The 21,093-nt window shown below is 36.7% G+C and overlaps 1 protein-coding gene across 1 annotated transcript in view; it reads right to left on the reverse strand.

The window, feature by feature from the left end:
• Positions 1 to 21,093, reverse strand: part of LOC114725742 (NPC intracellular cholesterol transporter 1-like) — a 50,234-nt gene that overhangs the window by 3,529 nt on the left and 25,612 nt on the right. Inside the window, 17 exon segments of the mRNA XM_028912306.1 lie at positions 106 to 142; positions 232 to 325; positions 1,321 to 1,386; positions 1,463 to 1,527; positions 1,631 to 1,775; positions 1,897 to 1,962; positions 2,224 to 2,373; positions 3,070 to 3,139; positions 6,376 to 6,452; positions 6,567 to 6,635; positions 6,727 to 6,810; positions 7,232 to 7,281; positions 13,713 to 13,856; positions 14,047 to 14,245; positions 17,509 to 17,637; positions 17,744 to 17,827; positions 17,968 to 18,081. Coding sequence (XP_028768139.1) covers positions 106 to 142; positions 232 to 325; positions 1,321 to 1,386; positions 1,463 to 1,527; positions 1,631 to 1,775; positions 1,897 to 1,962; positions 2,224 to 2,373; positions 3,070 to 3,139; positions 6,376 to 6,452; positions 6,567 to 6,635; positions 6,727 to 6,810; positions 7,232 to 7,281; positions 13,713 to 13,856; positions 14,047 to 14,245; positions 17,509 to 17,637; positions 17,744 to 17,827; positions 17,968 to 18,081 — 1,643 coding nt within the window.

Raw genomic sequence — 21,093 nt, forward strand, 5'->3', positions numbered from 1 at the left:
ATCAGAGACAGAAAAGGAAAAGCAGATCACAATTTAGTCTCGATAATAATAACAATTCTCCAAACTATCATTACCACACAATGCTATATTTGAATGGAACACTACCTGGAAGTAATAACCAGACATACAACAAAAACAGCACCTGTTATATCATCCAGAGTTAGAGATCTCCCAGGCTCACAAAAGCAATAATTTAATAGTTCATGTCAATGAGAAAGGAAGAATAACAACCAAGTGCTATAGTAATGTTGATCAGGGCTATCTTCCAAATATCCAGATACTGTTCAAAGAAGATATAGAACACCGAGTATGGAAATATATCCATCTGCATTAGAGAAGGATGATCATTAACTAGAAAATTTAATAGAAGTATAATCTATAAAATAAGAAACATTAGCAGACGTGATGAAAGAGAAGAATTAGAAGAGAGAAAAGATAGTAGATATCCTGAGTAGAAATAACATGAAATCTCTCCAGTTGAACAGATTCCCACCTCTCATATCATGACTAGATGAAACAAAGAATAGAATCATTCAAGTTTACGCCAAATAAACAAATTTCAAGAAGGATAGGGTGAATTTGCCACTTCTTCCCTTATGGGCATTCATGATCCTTCTGATATTTAGTGGAGGCAGAAATAGCATATGCTGCTGGCTATAAAAGTTCTTTCTTCAAATCATGACAAACTTTTGGTTTGCAGAAACAAGTTGCTGTCTCCATTTACGGTGTATGGAATGTGAGCCTTTGAAAATGTCTAAGTAGAGTGATGAACCCTCTTCAAAAACCTATTGTAATGGGAACACTTATGCTAAATGTGGGGCTAGACATCCCATACTACCATGGTCTCCACCAAACGACCACCTTGGGGGAGCCAACATCTCAATGTCTATTCTTAGTGAAACTTTACTAACATACTTAGGTTCCATAGAGCAACTCATGCTGCTTAGTATAGGACGAGGCATCCCAGAGTATCTTGGTCCCCCTCAGGTTCAAAACTCAAGAAATCCAGAGAAACCACTTCCAAGTAGAACAATAGACAAAAGATTACAAGTGTAAGCAAATAACATATTCAGTTTTAATCCAGTATAATTAATGCACAACATAGTAACAAATCAATCTTAATATATGGGCATGCACATGGCTATGTTCTAACAAAGTAATCATTAATAATCATGTTGCCCATCATTTTTATCACAAGGCTATGTTCTATGATAAAGAACGCAGAGGAGAGAGTTCCCTAAAAGCTAACATTGTTGCATAAGGCGATGTTCTATCATAAGGAACACAAGGAAAAATGCATCCTGCAATGAGTGTTCTGACCTCTAAAGAATCAGAAATTTTTTTGGAAAAATCCCGTGCAGCTCGCATTGCATTCACATAATCACCCTAACAAGATGTGCAGCAAGATTAGAGCGAAAATTGTCCTGAATGCAATAAAATTACGAATTAAGACACTGCATACCTGTCTGTTAAGTGGCGTGTGATATGTACGAAACTCAGATGCCCGTATGACACCACTTTGATAACCTAAGAATAGGTCATAAGCAAGTTAAAAATAGTAGGGAAGTAATCCATTATAAATAAAAAATTACAAGAAAGGAAATCACAGAGAGAGAGGTGTTTTTCAAACCCTTTAGATCCACACTATTGGTATAGGCCCCATGACCACCCTTTGCACAGTCAGCTGATGGCAACGCATCAAGAAACCATGGAAGCTTTTCTCTGAATTGTGCAGTAGTCGGACGGTCATTAACCAAATCTGAGTGGCGGAAACACTAGTAATGAATGAAAACTGTTAGTCTTTTCGCTATTGCACTACTTTAATTTACAATTAAAATTCTTTGCAAGCAGCCTTCTCAATCATTTCCAAGATGCAAAGGGTAAACTGGGCATTACAGTAGTACAGTCTTTGCACACTCCACCAAACCCACACGGGCCTTCATCTGGTGAACAGCAAGGTGGCTGAGAGGAAAAAAAATTCTCTATTTTAGCAATGAGGAAGGGCATCTGATGCTAAATAAACCAATATCAAACTGAAATCTTGATTGCCCCACCAATTATAGCACAAATAGAGGAGATAAAGGATGACAAGGGCAAGGAATCACAATATTGCACTATGTATATGTACATTTTTGTGTGTTGATTAAAGTCCAAAAATTATGAGAGAATAATAAGCAGCGAGGTTGCATAGAAAATTAGACGGGCAGACGTAAAAGCACAGACCTGATCATCAGGAGGGCAATAAGAGCCGTTTCTAAATTTTCTACAGCAACCAAAAGCTTCTGGTGATAGCCATACAAGGAAATCATCAAGCCATGAGGCAGCAGGTTTGGCAATGTAACTTGATTCTGGTACCAAAGATGCCCTAGATATCTGCAATTTTAAAGACAAAATATACAATTCCATTTACACATACAAAATCTCATATTCTTAATGCTTTCCAGCAAGATAGAACAGACTTTTAGAAGATAGAATCACTTTGAAGAGATGAAAACACAAGGAAGAAGTAACGCCTAACATCAAAGTTATAGTTCAGGGGCTTCAACATTCCAGATCAAAGATAGCTTTATTAGGGAAACCAATAGGAGTATACAGAGTCTGATGAAAGGGTGATAGGTTTCAGCCTACTACGACCACTGAAACACACATAAGGAGGCATGAGTGAGTGGCAAAATGGTAGAAAATAGGGGACTATTGGTCCAGAAGGAACCACAGATGTTAATATACAAAATGATAGAAAAGTGAGGGAGCAAAATAAGGGTGTAATGATGAAGGGTAGGAGGGAGCAGTTAAAAAGTTGGGAGTGGGTGTATAAAGAGCCTAGCTGAGAGTGTGAAGAGGGAGAGAGAAGTTTAAGCATGGTTTTGGATGGAGAGCCAACCTCTCGAATTAGCAAATCTATGGTGTTCTGTTCTAGGAGCGTGTGGTGTAGGATTAATTATGCGTTTGTCACGTAGTGAATGATTCACAACCTTCTTGTTATCCCCACGGGTACAACAATTACCATTAACGAAATGGACAAATTGACACCAACACAAATGATAAAGCACCACTAGAGCATTGAATTACCTCGTTCAATAGAGAGTTTGAATCACAATGGCTAATAGAGCATAGCTGGTTTGTATGTGTGGATTCCAAGCTGCAGAAGGGATACGCAGGAAAGCCATCAAAGCAAGAAGATGATATATGATAACTAGTGACCCAACGTTAGAATAGTTGAGTATTGCCCGTTAGTTATAATCTTATCTAGTTTGTCATATAGGATAGGATATATTTTTAAATTTAAAATATTGTAGCTAAAGAAAATACGTTTCACAGCATATGCATCTCTCAAGCAAGAAAATACCTCCAATACAAGTCTAGGCAAGGATAACCAAAGTGAAGTTATCCCAAGAAGGAAAGGTCATATCTTGCGCTAATCAGATGCGTGCAATTTCAAATTTTATGGATGTAGAAAGTTTGTGACTACTATCCCTCATTACATGATTCTAGAGGATGATGATAACACATGACAAGCTTGAATGTAAAGATCCTCTTGAAGATAACACAGGACAAGCTTGAATGAGGGATGATCTGTTTTTGCAAATATGAAACTCCATTGAGAGTGCGAAAATTAGCTCCATTGATCATTGTAAATTTGTTAAAGAGCATGGATCGTTTCCTGTATTTATGAAGTGTGCAATACCTTTTATTATGCACAGAGGCAGAAAGGACCCTTGAGGCCTACTTATATACTGTAAGGATTTATGAGGAGCTGAACAAAATATAACCTCTTCTCATTTTAAGATTCAACAGGTTCAACGGGAGAAGATGGCTGTTAAGAGCTTTTTCTTCTTGATCTCGCATCCAAATATGAAAATGTTCAGAGTTCTTGTATATATGGCATTATCAGTTGGTATTTGTGAAGGATTGCAGCTAAAACATACCTTGGGGAATGATAAAGCCCAATTTTTATATATTTTATCCCATATTAACTTGGGATTTAAATGATAATTTTGAGCTTAATTGGATTTTTATGCATTAGTGGATTAATTGGTTGATTTTTGGATTTTTCATAAAAATTGAGATTTTGGATTAAAAATATAAATATTTTTTGATTTCCTATTTTTGACTTGGAATTAATTTTTCTTATTTCTTTGGAAACAAGTCTCATATTTTTAGAAAGATTATTTTTGGAAAGTTTTGCAATTTCTTGCCTAATTTTTGTGCATATCTAATATTTAATTTTTATATAGATTATACTATATTTGAATATAATCTACATTAATGGATGTACTTAAATTCTTGTAGGCCAAGAAAGAGCGTATAGGAAATCCAATGGTGCAAGATTATTTCTTGGAATTTAAGCACAATCCAATGGCTGATATTAAGTGGGTCAATTAATTACTAATGGGCTTGAGCTTTGGATTCACAAAAATTTCCTTTTCTCCCATTAAAATAATCCCTCCAGACATGCCTTTTCTCAGATCCCATAGTCACTGATCACGCTCATGCCTCTCGGTTAAAAGAATTATTCACTTCTCCATTCTTGCGCAGTGCCACACACTCCCTCATTCATGTCACGTAGCCCATCTTGAATCGAATTATTGTTTTCCTCTCATATTCATCTCTCCCCCTGCGCAAGGATCCACTTACTATCCACATCATCATCATCTTCCATTCTTTATTCTTTATGGCCGTGGCTTTTGACAACCTTGGAGGAGGAAGGATAATTTTCACGACAGCTTAAGCTTGTTAGGAAGGCAACTTGGGAGGATCATGAAGAAGGCTTGAGTCTTGGGCTAACACTTGAAGATCATAAGAGAGCGATATTCTATTTATCTTTTTAATTCAAGAACTTGAAATTATTTAGTTTTAAATAATTTTGGGTTGTATTTTTGTGAGACAATTTAGTTCTAAATTGTCATCTCTATGCTTAGATTAGATCGATATTTGGATTTTATTTGTGCTAAGATACTTGTTGGAATTTATGTTTATGAACCTTTGCATTGTTAATTGAATTTATAATTGAGTTTTCATTATAGATTTAATTATCAATGTGATTTGAATTGTAAAATTTGGATTCTTTTGCCTCTTGATTGTTTAATTGGGTTGGTAAATTATCTAATTGTTTAATTGGATAATCCTAAACATAATTTTCAGAATTAATTTGAATTATTTGTCATGGGTTTTAATGAGTTTAATTAACCAACCTTATACCATTATGAGTTCTCTAATGGTTTAAGGTTTTTTGAAATTGAGAGTTCCTTTTGTTTCAAGTAGGCAATTAGACTTACTAATTCCACTCTCTTATCACTTCCTTTTGGTCTAATTAACTAATTAAGGTTATGAAGGTTAAATCCATGTGAATCTTAAGTTGTTCCCTCTACCATACCTGAAGAGAAACTTCTCAATTTTACTTGTTAATTTTCTTTGCTTTTTGGTTAATATCCTTTATTTATCATTTTAATTTTTTTTCTAAAAAAAAATCCCCCCAAAAATTGCATTTGCATTCATTTAGTTTAAATTAATTTTCATATAGATTTTAGAACTTTTGTATCTTGCATTTAAAATTAGAATTTTGCATTTTAGTTTAGGTCTATTTTATTGCATTTTTCATCACCTAAATTTTTACCTAGAGAAAACCATAATTGCTCCTTGGAAGTAATGACCTAGATTGATCCTAAACTATAAATTAATTAGGACCTGGTTTAATTGAGTGTTTTAATGACAAGAGGCATCACCAGGGAACTAATAACTTACAAATAACTCCACTATTCAAACCAATTAAGGTACTATGGGAGAGCATGACCCAAATCAACATTGTGAAAAATTATGTTCTTCAACATAGGATCAAACAAGTAGAACTAGACTGAAACTATAGCAAAGAAAAACTTGCTATGATATTATTGACACCTCTACATCCCCAACTAAATGGCAAGTGGCAGATATACCCACTAAAGCCCTACCTAGGGTGAAGTTTGGAGACCTAAAAAGCAAGCTAGGAAAGCTCAACATCCAATCTTCAGCATGAAAGAGGGTATCAATGATCACAGAAGATAATGAAATCCTGTGTTAATTTTTCTGCTCCCATATCCGCACCTGGTCATTGCAATTAGCAGCTAGATTTCTGCTTAATCTTCCGTTTTCTGTTTTCCTATATATGTGGGATTTGAGATCTATCCTATTAGTCTCATTCCGCTACTTATTCCTGCAACTAGCCTACCTATGATGAATAAGAAAACAGAAACAATTTGATCACTCACTGTTTGTGTTACATGTTCATCCTTTTTGCAACAAATTTCTTAACCACAAATCCAAAGTTTGCTTAAAAAGATATCGACAATGATTTATAAAGAGAGAACATTAAAACAACCCAGTGAACCAATAACCGACCTGTAGTTATAATCTTTAACAACAAAATATAATGGTGGTCCAACTCTGAGGTACTCTGAGATGTTATTGAAATAACCCTGGAAGCAGCCAAGAAAAATGAAGGTTGGTTAGGTAAGACAATTGTCAGAAAGAAATTGCCCAGCATGGGGAGAATTAAAAAAAAAAAAAAAAAAAAAAAAAAGCCTTGAAACCTGAAGGTAGGAATCCCTAGGAAGAACAATCTTTTGCTCTAGACCGCGTTCAATCCTTGTGCATAATGCCTGTTGAAGTAAACACACCATAAAAAGAAGAATATATCTCTAGAAGTTGTGAAGAAAAAGCAATGGAGCACCTTATCTCATATCAACTTACAATGCTTGCTAACGTAAATGCAACAAAAATGGCAACGACCACAATCTTAACTCCCCAAAGTCCAAGAATTGGCGCATGAATTTCCTAAATATTACATGAAAAGAGAGTTATCTTTCAGAATAAAAACAGGAGTATATATGAGTGTGCGTGCACGTGTGTGTGTGAGCTTTTTTTTTTGTTTTTTTTTGGGGGGGGGGGTAAGCTTGTATGCCCGTCTGAATAAACTTTCTGACATTCTCCTGTCTCCTAAGAACTAAAGCAATTTTTAGACGAAGAAACCAAAAACTGCAGCCTCTGGCATTTTAAAAAGTTGAAATTGTTAACCTTTCTCAACTAAAACCCTGCATACGAAAAAAAATTATTGGATAGATTTTGGACCAAAAGCTATATAAACAAGCAGTAAAATACCATATTCGCTTGGGAACCATTAACCTGCCATCAATTAGACTAAGCAAACAACAATCATTGCATCCAGAAAAATCTTCACATCAAAATATGATTTTACCTTCATATATCGTGTCAACAATCCATCTCTTTGCTGCCTGACGTCTACACCTTTATATTGAAATAATCAGAAGTATGATTTTTTCCCATGAAATATTAATATAGAGAGAAAAAATATCCAGCACAGAGTATAATATATCATTCAAAGAATGAAAATAGAAAACTCCAAAAGATAAGATTGCTAGTTAACTTGTAATACTAGATTAGAAAAGTCTGAATACTTTCCAACTATTCAAATGAGGATACATGGTATTTTAATTATAGAGAAGAGCTATCCTAGGAAAGAAAATTAGTGGATGAAACAACTTAAAAAATGAGAACCCCTTCATCTATGCCTAACTACTAGGGTTAGCTACCAAATTTGGTGAATTAAAAAAGATCTAATACAAGGTATTTCACCTTCCTATGCGGTAAGTTGGTCACCTAGAAAAGCAAAAAACAATTGGTAGTCTCTTGTAGTAGTGCTGAATCAGAATACAGGGCTTTAGCACTTGGTATATATTGGAGATAACTTTCTGAATATTCACTTGCTTATTCCCATGTAAGATCAATACATAAGTAGGCTCAAATTTCCTTGTAGTATAAAGGAAATCCAATTAAATTGAATAGAAATTAATATGGGGTGATCACCCACAATCAGGAAGCATGATTCTAGGAACTACGTAAGGAAACACTAAGAGTGTAGAGACTTGTCCTTAATAGCTAGAACTAAGGGATTCGATTCTAACAATCCTCCTCAAGCTGGAGAATAGACGTCTAGCATTCCTAGCTTGCTTCAAAGACCTTCCAATTATACCCTTGCCAATGGTTTGGTCATTATATCTGCAATTTGGTTTGAGGACCTTATAGAGGATGGATTTATGATGCCCTCCTTCCACCTTCTCTTTGATGAAATGTTTGTCTATTCCCACATGTTTTGTCCTGTCATGATAGACGGGGTTTCTTGTCATTTCAATACTGGCTTTGATGTCGCACTAGAAGTGAAGGGGTCCTTCATATAGGATTTCGAGTTCTTTAAGAAGTTTTATGATCCATATTCCTTACACACTCCTAATGCCACAGCTCTTAGTTCTGACTTAGTACTACTTCTTGACACTACAGATTGCTTCTTGCTTCTCCATGTCACTAAGTTGCCCTATACATAAGCACAGTACCTTATGGTGGACCTCCTGTGTTCTAATGATCTACTATGATCTGTATTTGTCTAGATTTCAATGCCTTAGTCTTTTTTTCTCAAAAAAGATCTCTTTTCTTGGATTAAGTTCTAGATAGCTTAAGATTCTGTACACGGCCTCTATATGTTCCTCTTGCGGTTGATGCATAAATTGGCTTACCACTCTCACTGCATAGCTTATGTCAGGGTGTGTGTAAGTTACATAAATTAACTTTCCTACGAGTCTTATACCTTTTTGAGTCAACTAGAGTGCCATTTGGTTTGATTTCCAAGCTGTATGTAGCATCCATTGGTGTTTTGCTTGGTTTAGCTTCAAGCATCCCTATTTCATAAAGGAGGTCTAGTATGTACTTTCTTTGGGACATGTTGATCCTTTTCTTGGTCCTTGCTATCTCCATGCCTAGGAAATATCTTATTTGTCCAAGATCTTTTACCTGGAACTCGACTGACAGTGCCTTCTCGAGTGAGTCAATTGATTTGTCTTCGTTTTCATGATAATAAGATGATCGACACAGACAATGAGTATGGTAACCTTCTGATTGTTGTGCTTTACAAATAATGTGTGGTCGGATTGCCCTTGGGAGCAACCAAATTGTTTAAGAGCCTTTGCAAACCTATCAAACCATGCTGTCGGTAATTGCTTTAGCCCATATAGAGATTTTCTGAGCTTGCAGACCTTGGAGATGTTTTCTGTCTTCCTTACTTCTTCTGGGATTTCCATATAAACTTCCTTCTCCAAATCTCCATTTAGGAAAGTGCTCTTTATGTCTAGTTAGTGTAGAGGCGAATCTAAGTTAGCAGCTATGGATAGTAGGATGTTGATGATGTTGAATTTTGCTACTGGAGTAAAGGTCTCCTCGTAGTCGATCCCATAAGTCTGGGTGTACCTTTTTGCAATGGGCCTGGCTTTGTATTTGTTGAGACTACCACCTGGGTTAAACTTTGGAGTAAACACCCACTTACAACCTACCACTTTCTTTCCTGGAGGTGATAAAGTGATGTCCCACGTTCTGTTCTCCTCCAGAGTTTTAAGTTCCTCTTCCACTTTCCAATTAGGATTAGCCATAGCTTGTTGGAAGATCTCTGGTATCCTTACCTGTGCACTGTTAGCAACAAAACTTTGCATTCTACTAGACAAGTTACCACAAGATACAAACCTTTGCATACGATGTTGGGTACCAGATCTTACTCTCTTTCTAAGTGTTATAGGCCATCCTAGTTCTTCGGAATCTAATTTCATGTTAAAGTCCTGGCCCTGCCTTAGAGTGGGAGAGTTATTCCTTTCATTTCTTTCATGATTGATTTTAGTATTTGGGTTATTATTAGTTTTTGGGTTTTCTATGGAGTCTTTAGAGTCACTTTGTTCGATGTCATAGCTTGCGGGAGGGGAGTTTGGTGTAGATTTTGTTTTGTGTTGTGGGGTTTCAAGTCTGTCCAGAGAGTTCTTATTCCTGTTTAAGTTTTCTAGTCTATGGAGAGGATTTTTAGGTATAGTAGGTGCAGTTTCAGGTCAGGTCTTAGTACAGTTTAGGGACTGTTTGTTTCCTAAATTAGCCATTCCTTTGCTCCATAGTTCTCCACTTGAATGGGTAATTTCGAGTAATAGGCCTTGTCTTCATAGAAGACAACATTTTCAGCGATGTGGACAATTTAGTGTTCGGTGAATAGCACTTATATCCCTTTTGAGTTACAGAATATACGATAAAAATGCACTTTTCTGCTCTGGATTCAAGTTTCCCTTCATTTTTATAAACAAATACGACGCAACCAAAGACTTTGGGGATAAATTATTAATTAATGGGTAGTTTGGATAGTATTCAAGTAATTTCTAGACAAGTGATTTAAAATTCAGTATTTTGGAAGGAACTCTGTTTATCAGATAGGTAGAAGTTACAGCATCTCCCCAAAACAGAGTTGGAACATTTTCCCAATATAATAACTCGAGTTACTTCAATAAATGTCTGTTTTCCCTTTAAGCCACCCTGTTTTGTTGCGGGGTGTAGACACAAGAGGTTTCATGGTGAACTCTGTGTCCTTGAAGAAAATCTTTGAAAAAACCACTCGTATTCTTTCGCATTATCATTTAGCAAAACTTTGATGGTGGTTTGAAATTGATTTTTCACATATGTAAAGAATCTTTTGAAGGTTTCAAAAACTTCATATTTCTCTTTTAACAAGAAAATCCATGTCATCCTAGTATGGTCATCAATAAAAGTGATGAACCACCGTGCATTAGAAAGTGTTTTTATCTTGGTAGGGCCCAAAGCATCATTGTGGATGGTAATAAAAGGAGCAATAGGTTTATAACATTGTTTAGAATAAGAGGCTCTAGTTTGTCTTAGCAAATTGGCAAGTATCACATTTAAGAAAATCCAAAGTATTTTGTGGAAACAAGTATTTCATATAATTGAAGCTAGGGTGGCCTAGTCTATGGTGCCATGATAAAAAATCCTTGTTTTGAGAATCGTGGCTAACAATTGCTTGTCTTGTTTCCTTTTGTTCATACTGAAATGGTATAGTCCATCCCACTACTTAGCCTTGCCAATTGTCCTTGATGTTAGATTCTGAGAAACACAGCCAGTGTCATTAAACAAAATGCGAAAGCTTTGACTTTTAGTCAGTTTACTTACATAAATCAGATTACAAACAAGTTCAGGGACATATAACACGTGTATAGTGAGATGTTCAAGAAGTTCAATTGTTCCAAGTCCACAAACACGAGTACTAATCCCATTTGCTACTTTTAAATTCTCATGGCAATATCTAAGAGTTTCAAAAAGGAATTTGTTACCAGTCATGTGGTCTGAAGCTTCTAAATCCATAATCCATACATCATCACCAGTCACCATAGCATTGAGAGCTATTATGGAGGTACTTGACTGCATGATAATAGTGCTGGGTAGGCTGGTTTGTTTTTTTAGAATGAGTCTCAGCAATTAAAGCTCTTCAGGGCTCAATTTGTCATCTTCCTCCTCTTTTCTTTGGGCATGGTACCCTTTCTTTTTTGTTCTTTGTTTGTTGCTCTAATTTAGGGGTTTTCCACGTAGTTTCCAACAAATGTCCTTGGCGTGACCTTTTTTGTTGCAGTGATCACACCATTTGTTTGCCTTTCCTTTATGTTTGGTTGGGTTTGTTCCTTGGATTGCTAGAGCAGAGGATTCAGATTGAGTAGTTGGGACCTGTATCAGTTGTTTTTAGCTTTCCTCACATGTTACCATGTTAAAAGTTTCAAACAGAGGAGGGAGAGGCTTAAAGCCCATAATTCAGTCCCTAACATATTCAAAAACATCGGTTAGTCCTAGCGAAAAATCATAGGTTCTTTCCTTCTCAATGAGGTGTCTATAATATTGGGCATCATCTACACACTTCCGGAAGTGTGTTTCAAATAGGTCTAATTGTTGCCAAATTCACATAAGGGTACTATAATATTGGGTTACAGACATCATACCTTGCTTGAGTTCCTCTTAGTTGCTTCTTCAATTGGCATAACGTACCAGTATTATCAACAAGGGAGTAGGTTCGCTTGGCAACATCCCAAATCTCCTTTGTTGTATAAGAAAGTAGATAGCCTTCACTGATCTCCAGATCATCGAATTACACAACCAGGTCATAATCTGGTTGTTTTCAGCAAACCAAGTGTCAAACGATGCATCATCAGGGAGTGGCTCTAGTGCTTGGCCGTTCACATACTTCTCTTTACGTCAGCCTCTCAGATACATCGAGACACTTTGTGACCTCTAGAGATAATTGCTCTCGTTTAGCTTGTGAGCTATCACTATTTGCTGAGTTTCAATTGTAGAGGTGAATTTTGGTGCCATTGTGGAGTTGCAGGAAGGCTGGGTCGGCACGGAAGGTGATGAAACTAGGGGAGCTGATTTGCTCGACTCGCTTGGTGGTGATGAATGAAGCCCGGTCACCTGGTTCCATTGTAGCATCCCAAATAGGGAAGGAAAGTTGTCACTGTTCATATTTTAGGTTTTTCTTATCTCTGTTGCACTAATACCATATTAGAGATAATTTTCTAAATATTCACTTGATTATTCCCATGCGGATTTCCTTTTAGTGTAAAAAAGAAAATCTGATTACATAATATGGGTGGTCACCCACAATCAGGAAGCACGATTCTAGGAACTAAGGAAACAGCAAGAGTGCAGAGATTTGTCCCTAATGGCTAGAACTAAGGGATCCGATTCTAATAGTACAAGTGAAGGAATTTGGTGAATACTACTCTTTAAGGAGCTTAAACTAAAGTTACAAACTCCAATTCAAGCATGGCATGACAATCAATCAGCAATGGAAATTGCAGCCAATCCTGTTCAGCATGACAAAACAAAACACATCGAAATTGACAAGCACTTCATTAGGGAAAAGATTCAAGGAGGCATTGCCAACCTCACCTACGTGAAATCACAGCAACAAGTGGCTAATCTTATCACTAAGCCACTGGACAGGAAGCAATTTGATGAGCTAGTAGACAAGCTAGGAATGCTAGATATCTACCCGCTAGCTTGATAGGGAGTGTTGGTTAGTGTATTGGGCTTCTAGTCTAACCCCAAGAAGCTTTAGTTTGACCTAGTTTAATTAGTTGTTTCTATTTTTAGTCCACACCTCAAATTATAAGGGACTAGGATATCTTAGCATTTATATTGGGTAGGATAGCATTTTGTTTTTTTTGGGGATATCCCTCTTCTGTCCTCTCGAACTCTTCAACCCTATTCTACATATATCAGAGCATGAAGATTCTCCACTGCAAATGAGGGAGTTTTTTTGCCACGAACTGTCACAAATTTTCTATTTTATTGCAGTAAACTAAACTATTATTCACATATCATGATATTTTGTTTATAGTTTAATACATATAAAGCAAAGCTACCACATAAAAGAAAATGAATGTGGGAAAAAACTTAAGAGGTGGATAATGCCTTGATCTATGTCAAACTGATAAGGTCAGCTATTAAATTCCAATCACAGCTAATATTACCCAATAATTTCTGACTTATTACAGTCCTTACAATGCTTTATAGGATTGCACAATAGGGCCCTACATAAAAGTACCATGGACAGTACCCAAAAGGAATAAACATGAACATATCCCATGATGTGCAATAGCAAAACGGTAACCATGAAAATACGAACTCTTATCCTTAACCAAATTTGCAAATGAATTTCTAAGACAACACGTTACCAAAACATCCTAAATAAATAGCATATTAAAGAAGAGACACAGTTTACCTACTAATATGTAACAAATAATGCTTCAATATGAAGAATAATTAACGTATTCACGAGTGTTCCTTTGCACAATTACCTTCATTATGTTGTATAGAGGCTGAAGTCACCTTAATGCATGGTATACAGTCAATCCTATCATTCTCAGCTCTTATAAAGTCAAAAGTCACCAATGCTACAAAAGCAGTAATTTGCAGAAGAAAGTCCAGCAGAACAGCCAAAGCTACATAAAAGTAAATAAATGTTAAAGGGAACACCTGCAGGAGCTTCAAATTGTTCAACCTCCCTTTTTGAGGATACATAATAATTTTTCCCCAATATGAAAAAAGCATTATTAAACCCCCCCCCCCAAAAAAAAGGGCATACATGAAACCAATGGAAAATTTGAGAATGAGAGGAGAAAAATATTAAACCTGCAAACATCGAGAAAACACGGCATGCTGGCATTGAAATGAAAGATCCTACTGCAAAAGCCAAAATCTCAGAGATGCTGGCCAGTGTAATGGAAGGTCCTACCTGCCCTAAAGCATTACTTATCCGCTCTTCTATTGGCAAACTTGTAGACTGCCGTTTCATAGCATGTACAATTATGCACATGTTATCTACTCCAACCTGATTATTGAATGGAAATTCATAAAATAAAGAGAAATCTCACAGTAAGTCCATAAAGTGATAACTAAGCAGAAAACATATGCAAATTAAAAACAAAATGTTTTTGAATATGCAGGAGTTTGGATGACCCAAGCGACCATGTCAGCTGATTCCAAGAGAAACACTAATCTGTTTATATATTGTGAAATGGTTTGGCCGATTTTGAAGACCGTTTCTTACATTTAATGGGAGTATTCAATGTCTAGCTGATCTACAGGTTCGTCTGGCCAATCCTTTTGCTGTGGATTTTGAACTGGAAAGAGAGCATAAAATACGTTGCTATTGTTCCATCAAGCAGTGTCCTCAAGCTTTGAGGAAGGGAGCTTTTATTGCACGTTGGTCATAGATAGTAGTCAACTTTAGTGGAATGTGGTTGAATGATCATTAGAATAATTGGACTATCTATGTTGGTTTCATCCTGTTAGTATATGGAGGTCAAATAGGAGAAACCAGTAACTCAAAAAAGGAGACCAAGCTAAAATGGAAGTTCTACTGATGTTAGGCAAAATCAACAAAAGATATGAGGTCCACTCGTGGATATTGCATGTTTATGTGGGGGAAGCTAATGACAAGAGAAATAAAAACCAGAATATAGTGGTCAAAAGTAGCGCAGAAGCTGAGCCTAGAGCCACAGGTCAAGGAATATGTGAAGGTCTATGGCTACACAAGTTGTTCAAGGTATTGAATATCTGTATGGAACATCCTACCCTGCTTTTATTGTGACGAGTCAGCAAGTGATTCCTCTCTCGATCCTTTTCAACATGACAGAACTAAATATGTTGAGGTAAATAGGCACCTCATTGAAGAGAAAGTTGAAGAGGGAATCATATTTATGACCTAGGTTCCTACAAGAGAGCAAACGACATATATCATTACAAAGTGTCTAGCCCATTAAGGAGAAGATTGAAGGAGGATTCATATCCCTTATCTACAAACCAGCTTGGAGGCAAACTGCAAATATCTTTATAAAGGGCATGTACAAAGAGAAGTTTCAAGAATTTGTAGGCAAACTGGATAAAGATTAACATCTATGATCCGACTAGAGGGGGGTGAAAACCTCCAGATTAATCAGCATTAATGTGATTTTATTTATTTCCTTCCAACTTCTCCTCATTACCATGTAAAGAGTCAAAGATAGGATTTAATTCTTTATTCCTTGTTTTTAGCTGAGATTAGTGTATTACCTCAATGGGTCTATTTTACCAAAATCTTGATCAACAAAGAGATGAAAATTCAGATCTCTTTGCTTGTAGTAAGCTTCTCAAATCGATATACGGGTTAAAACATAATCCCCTAAAGCATGGTTTGAGAAGTTCACCAAGATTGTTCTTGTACACGAATATAGTCAAAGGCAATGTTACAATACCATATTCATAAAGACTCGGCCAAGGGAGAAATTGCAATTTTGATTGGGTACATTGATGACATCACCAGTAGAATAAGTTATGTAGAAGAGATAAGTAAATCGAAGAAGACACTTGTAAAGGAGTTTCAAACAGGACCTTGGTCCTCTTAATACTTGTTAGGAAAGGAAGTAGCTAGATCTATTAAAGGTATCTTGGCCTCATGATGGAAGCAGACAATTGATCCCTTGCCTGGCATAGGAATGCTTGGATGCAAACCATCTCACAATCCTATGGAAAAGGATCACAAAATAAATTTCAGGCAAGAAAACCCTCCCACTGATGTGAAGATCTATGAATGATTAGATGCCGCTAGTCAATGAAGAAGCCATGTAAAGTAACTAAAAGGAGCCTAATGTATCTAAAAAATGAAATTGAAAGGGGAATTTTTATTTAACTGTTTATTTTAAATTCTGGTGAGAAATTAGAGATATATTGTGATGCAATTTTAGGGTTGGATCAATCACCGAGAAGAGATTAGTAATTTATTGCCCTATATGCAGGGGTAAACTTTTAACCCCAAAAGGCAAAAAGTAACCAGTTGATGCTGAAGAAATATCATGGGCCATGGCTCTTGTAATTTGTGAAGGGATTTGGCTCAAACATGTACTAAAGGAACTACAAAGCAAATACAAGGGTAAAAAAAAAAAAAAAAAAAACAAAAAAATCTGCAATGTGATACCAGACAATATAGCTAAGAATCTTGTCCAGCATGACATAACCAAGCGCATAGAGATTGACCAAGGCATTACACAAATCAAGTGTAGGAAAACCTGTATGCTTGCTAGGATTAATTAATATTTACTCCCCAGCATGAACTAGAATGTTGGCATTTGAAAAGGAAATTACGAGTAACTAGGCTGATTTGCTGAAATTATTAATGGTGGTCAAACTTGGAAAATAATCAAGATCTGGAACTAATTATTAGAAGATCTAATCTTCTTCTTCAATCCCTGATCTCATGTTACTAATATCATATCTCTCCAAATCCTAAGTTTCTTTCTTGCCTTTTATATTTTATAGTTGTTAGACTTCGTTTCACAATCAATGCATCTTCTTGTTTGCCACCTTTCTTGGAGGGTGGTCAGCAAACCTCTCTTCTATCACAACCAGCTTATTTATAGTTTGCTTTCTTCAACCTTTGTTTCAATGATATTTCTTGTGATAAATACTAGTCCAGAAAGTTTCCTGTTAACAAGCGAGTCTCTCAACTATGGAGGGAGGTAGCACTGTGTCTACGGCATTAGTTCATTATTTATTTTTTACTCCTAATATTATCAGTATTTATCTATTAATTATTTTATCCAGTCAGTTTTCATTAACTATATCCTTTAAGGAATTTAATTAGAATCACCATAGATTTTAATAACCCTTGAGCTAGAAGGCAGGTTTATTGTTTCTAAAACCTATATGTCCACTGATTACAATGAATAATTGCAACATACTGAGAGAAAAATTAAGCTCAACCACTTTTCACCATTTCCGAATATCTTAGCTAGACCCTTTTGATGGATCATAAATTACTTCAGCAAAGTGTTGTACTTTTTAATCAGACCAGTCTTCTATATTTGGGGAAAATATTTTTATGTCTCCACTCTGGTATACAACAATATTTTTATGTCCTTGTGGTGGTATCCAACAAGTGAATTTCATAGGGCGTCCTCCTAGTGGAGCTACAAAGGGATCTTCTAAGCTAATTATACGTAGGTTGAGTTCAATGGATTATTTACATCAACAGAATACAAAAAACATAACAAAGTTCCAGGCAACGTGGAGCAGGTAAATTCTATCAGCTGGTAATGGTAAGAGAGTCAGTCTTACAGCCAAAACTAGGAAGGGAATGACTTCCATAATGATTAAGGTAGATTTCACTCCAATGACACTGAAGAATCCCATTGAGCCGAGTACAGAAAGCATAACAAGCACAACGCCAGAAAGACCAAGCAAAACCTGGATTACATAAAATTAGATTATGACCAACGTCAAATAATCATGCTTAAAATTAATTCTAGCACCTTGGGCCATTCACACAGGAAACTTCAAGAAAACATCATACCTTGGATGATATGTAGAAAGTTGATAGATGAGGCATATCTCCCAAGGTTACAGATACATAAGCAAACATTACAAGGTAGCTTGCCTAAGGAAAGGTAGACAAGAACTTAGAGGTAAGGATGAGCACAGAATTTTGATTCAGTTAAAACAAGCAAATGAAATAGTTCATAGGCACACAATACACAAAAATTATTCAATTAAATGGGAAAATTGAAAATGCCATACTAGTATCGTTACAACATCTGCAGTGCTTTCTCTTTTTAGTTCTTCCTCAATTGAACTCTCAGCTGAAAATGACAAAGTAAGATTTCTAGACGTCACCATTGGCAGCAAGTCCTCCTGTCAAAAGAAAAATTGATATAACAAGTTTGCTGTATCATACACGCAAAGCACACTGGCTCAAATAAATCATTGTTATAAGCACCTCCCCTATAGGCTTTAATACAAGACATTTCGTCTAAAAATTTATTTTTCCCCTAAATATCCTCTGATTTGGTATTCCCTGACTAACTAAAAAAACTTCCTTTAATTAATTAATTTTATTGATGGTATCTATGAAATTTTACAAGAATCACCTACTTTTAACTAGCCTCCACAAATTTTGTAACGTTGTTAATAGCTCCTAAAAAAGGACCAAAGAACAACGTGATGCAAGCAATCTTATAATACTACGAATCTTAACCAATCGAAGCAAAACAGAGTTGCAGCAACAAGGGTTGAATACAGTTATTTTAATGAAAAACACACCTAGTGACACACACAATGTTCAGAAAAAAGGGCAGATTGATAAGAGGCTGCCAACCACACAATCTTTCAAGACGTATTCCAGAAGGCACAAATGTACCCGCACTAAAGAGGTGAATAGTTCCTTTCATGACAATTAAAACTCGTGGTAGAATTGCAGGGCTTCCTAATTTTATTGGGACACTATCAGAGACAAATTACACATCAATTGACCGACCTCGCCAACAAGAATTTATTCAAATGGTCAACTGCAGCAACAAATGACTCTCAAACAAGCCATGACTTTAGTTCTGGCGTTTAGGCATCCAGTTGTGGAATGTAAAGCATCAAGGAATAGGGTCGCAGCAATCTTATCTCAAAATGGACATCCCACTGCTTATTTTAGCAAGGGATTTTCTTTTTCCAACTATCATAAGCCTCCCAATGAGAGCATTATTTGCTTGGATGGCTCTTTGAGGTGCATACAGACTAGTTTAACTCCAAAAAAACAAAATCATTGGCTAAGGATCAGATGTAAAGCAGGATTAATTAAGGTGATGGGTATAAATATCGAAGAAGAAAGGCTTTAGGGTGGGGATATTGGTGTGAATGGGAGTAAGGACATCATATATTGTAAAGATATGTAAATATATATTGTAATTAGTATAGTATCAAATCAGATATGATAGGATAAAATATTATCTCCTAATAATGAGCCATTAATGGTCCAGGCTCCTTTCTTGTGTATAAATTTCTCCTTTCTGATCATGAATATACAAGAAATATATTCCATATTATTCTTTGTTTAATATGGTATCAAAGTAGGCCATTTAGGGTTAGGTTTTCCATCTGGTTTCACTTTGTTTGTGCTGTAAAGTGGGTCTCTGCCGTCAGCTCGTGTTCAACGTTAGGGCTTCTGTGATAGGTGTCTGGTGGGAGCACGCGCCGGCCAAGGAGGATTGCACGGTGCTGACCGGCCGATCCCCGAAGTCTCGTCGCCGTCTGAGCAGCGCGTGAGCCTCACGCACCGTCACCTGTGGCAGTACCGTTCACGCACCGCCCTGTTTTTCGCCGTCTAAGCTCCTCTTCGGCTTTGTCTTCCCTTTTCCAACGTATCCCTGGTGTTTTTCAGATCTGGGTCCTCCCCTTTGTGTTGATTCAAAGCTATTAGGTTACTGTGCCTTGTGAACAGTAATGTTTCAGATCTGGTGTTGCTGTTCCTGCCTTCTATAAACTGTAGGAGGTGTTGTTTGGTCCCTGGTGTGATCATTTGTGACTACTTGTTCTTTCTTACTGCTGCTAGAATTATTATCTCCTTTCTATTTATATTTCATAGGTGATACTAAGTCTACAGTTACCTCTGAAATGGTTCCAATAGTCATTAAGATTACTGCGCACAAATTAAACTGGACAAATTATCTAGATTGGAGTAAGACTATTCGTATCTACTTATGAAGCATTGAGAAGGACAATCATTTAACTGAAGACCCTCCGACCACAGACTCTCGTCAATCATGGTTAAGGGACGATGCATGGCTCTTCTTACAAATCCGCAACTCCATTGATAGTGAGATTATTCCCTCTGTTTCTCACTGTGAATTTGTTAAGGAACTGATGAATTACTTAGAGTTCCTATACTCAGGCAAGGGAAATATCTCTCGTGTTTATGAGGTTTGCAAAGCTTTCTATCGCGCAGAGAAGCAGGATCGCCCTCTAAAGACCTACTTCATGGATTTTAAACGAATGTATGAAGAACTGAATGTTCTAATGCCTCTCACTACTGATCTGAAAGTTCAACAGGCCCAACGAAGGACATGGCCATCATGAGTTTTCTCATAGGTCTTTCGCCTGAGTATGAGACTGTTCGATCTCAAATTCTATTTGGATATGAAATTTCTACCCTTTAGGAGGTGTTCTCTCGTGTGATGAGGACTGAGAATCTTTCATCGCTAGTTACCAATGCTCCTGTCAGTGCTTTAATCAGTCGAGGACAAAATGAGTTGTGGGACAACTAACCGTGACGGTTCTAATCAAGGGGGAACCCCTCCAGATTTAAATAGGGTGATATGTTACTACTGTAAGGAATCGGGCCATACGAAGCATGCTTGTCGTAAGCTACAAAACAAACAACGTAATAACTCTGCACGTGTGGCAACACTAGCTGATGACAAGGTCACAATCTCTGCTGCTAAATATGCTAAATTAAAATCTCTTACACCACCCGTGAGTGCTCCAGCTGCTACAAGTAATCAGACTACTGCTCGTCTCTTCTTCCTCCAAATGGATCATAGATTCTGGTGCTACTGACCTCATGACAAGTAACCGTCATCTCTTCTCCACGTATAATTCTTACGCCAATCCTTCAACTATCACTATTACCAATGGCTCCTATTCTCAGGTCCTCAGATCAGGCACTATTAAGCCTACCCCCACCATTCATTTGTCATCTGTGCTAGATGTACCCGACCGTGCATTTAATCTGCTTTCCCCTGATAAACTTACTCGTCAATTAAACTGTTGGGTCTCACTCTTTCCTGATCATTACTTGATACAAGATCTTTTGACGAAGAAGATTATTGGTAGGGGCTTTGAACCTGGTGGATATTATTTCCTTGACAAGCAACGGTC

Source organism: Neltuma alba, unplaced genomic scaffold (assembly GCF_004799145.2).
Source record: "Neltuma alba isolate B1F8T4 unplaced genomic scaffold, ASM479914v2 tig00012263_pilon, whole genome shotgun sequence".
Lineage (NCBI taxonomy): Eukaryota > Viridiplantae > Streptophyta > Magnoliopsida > Fabales > Fabaceae > Neltuma > Neltuma alba.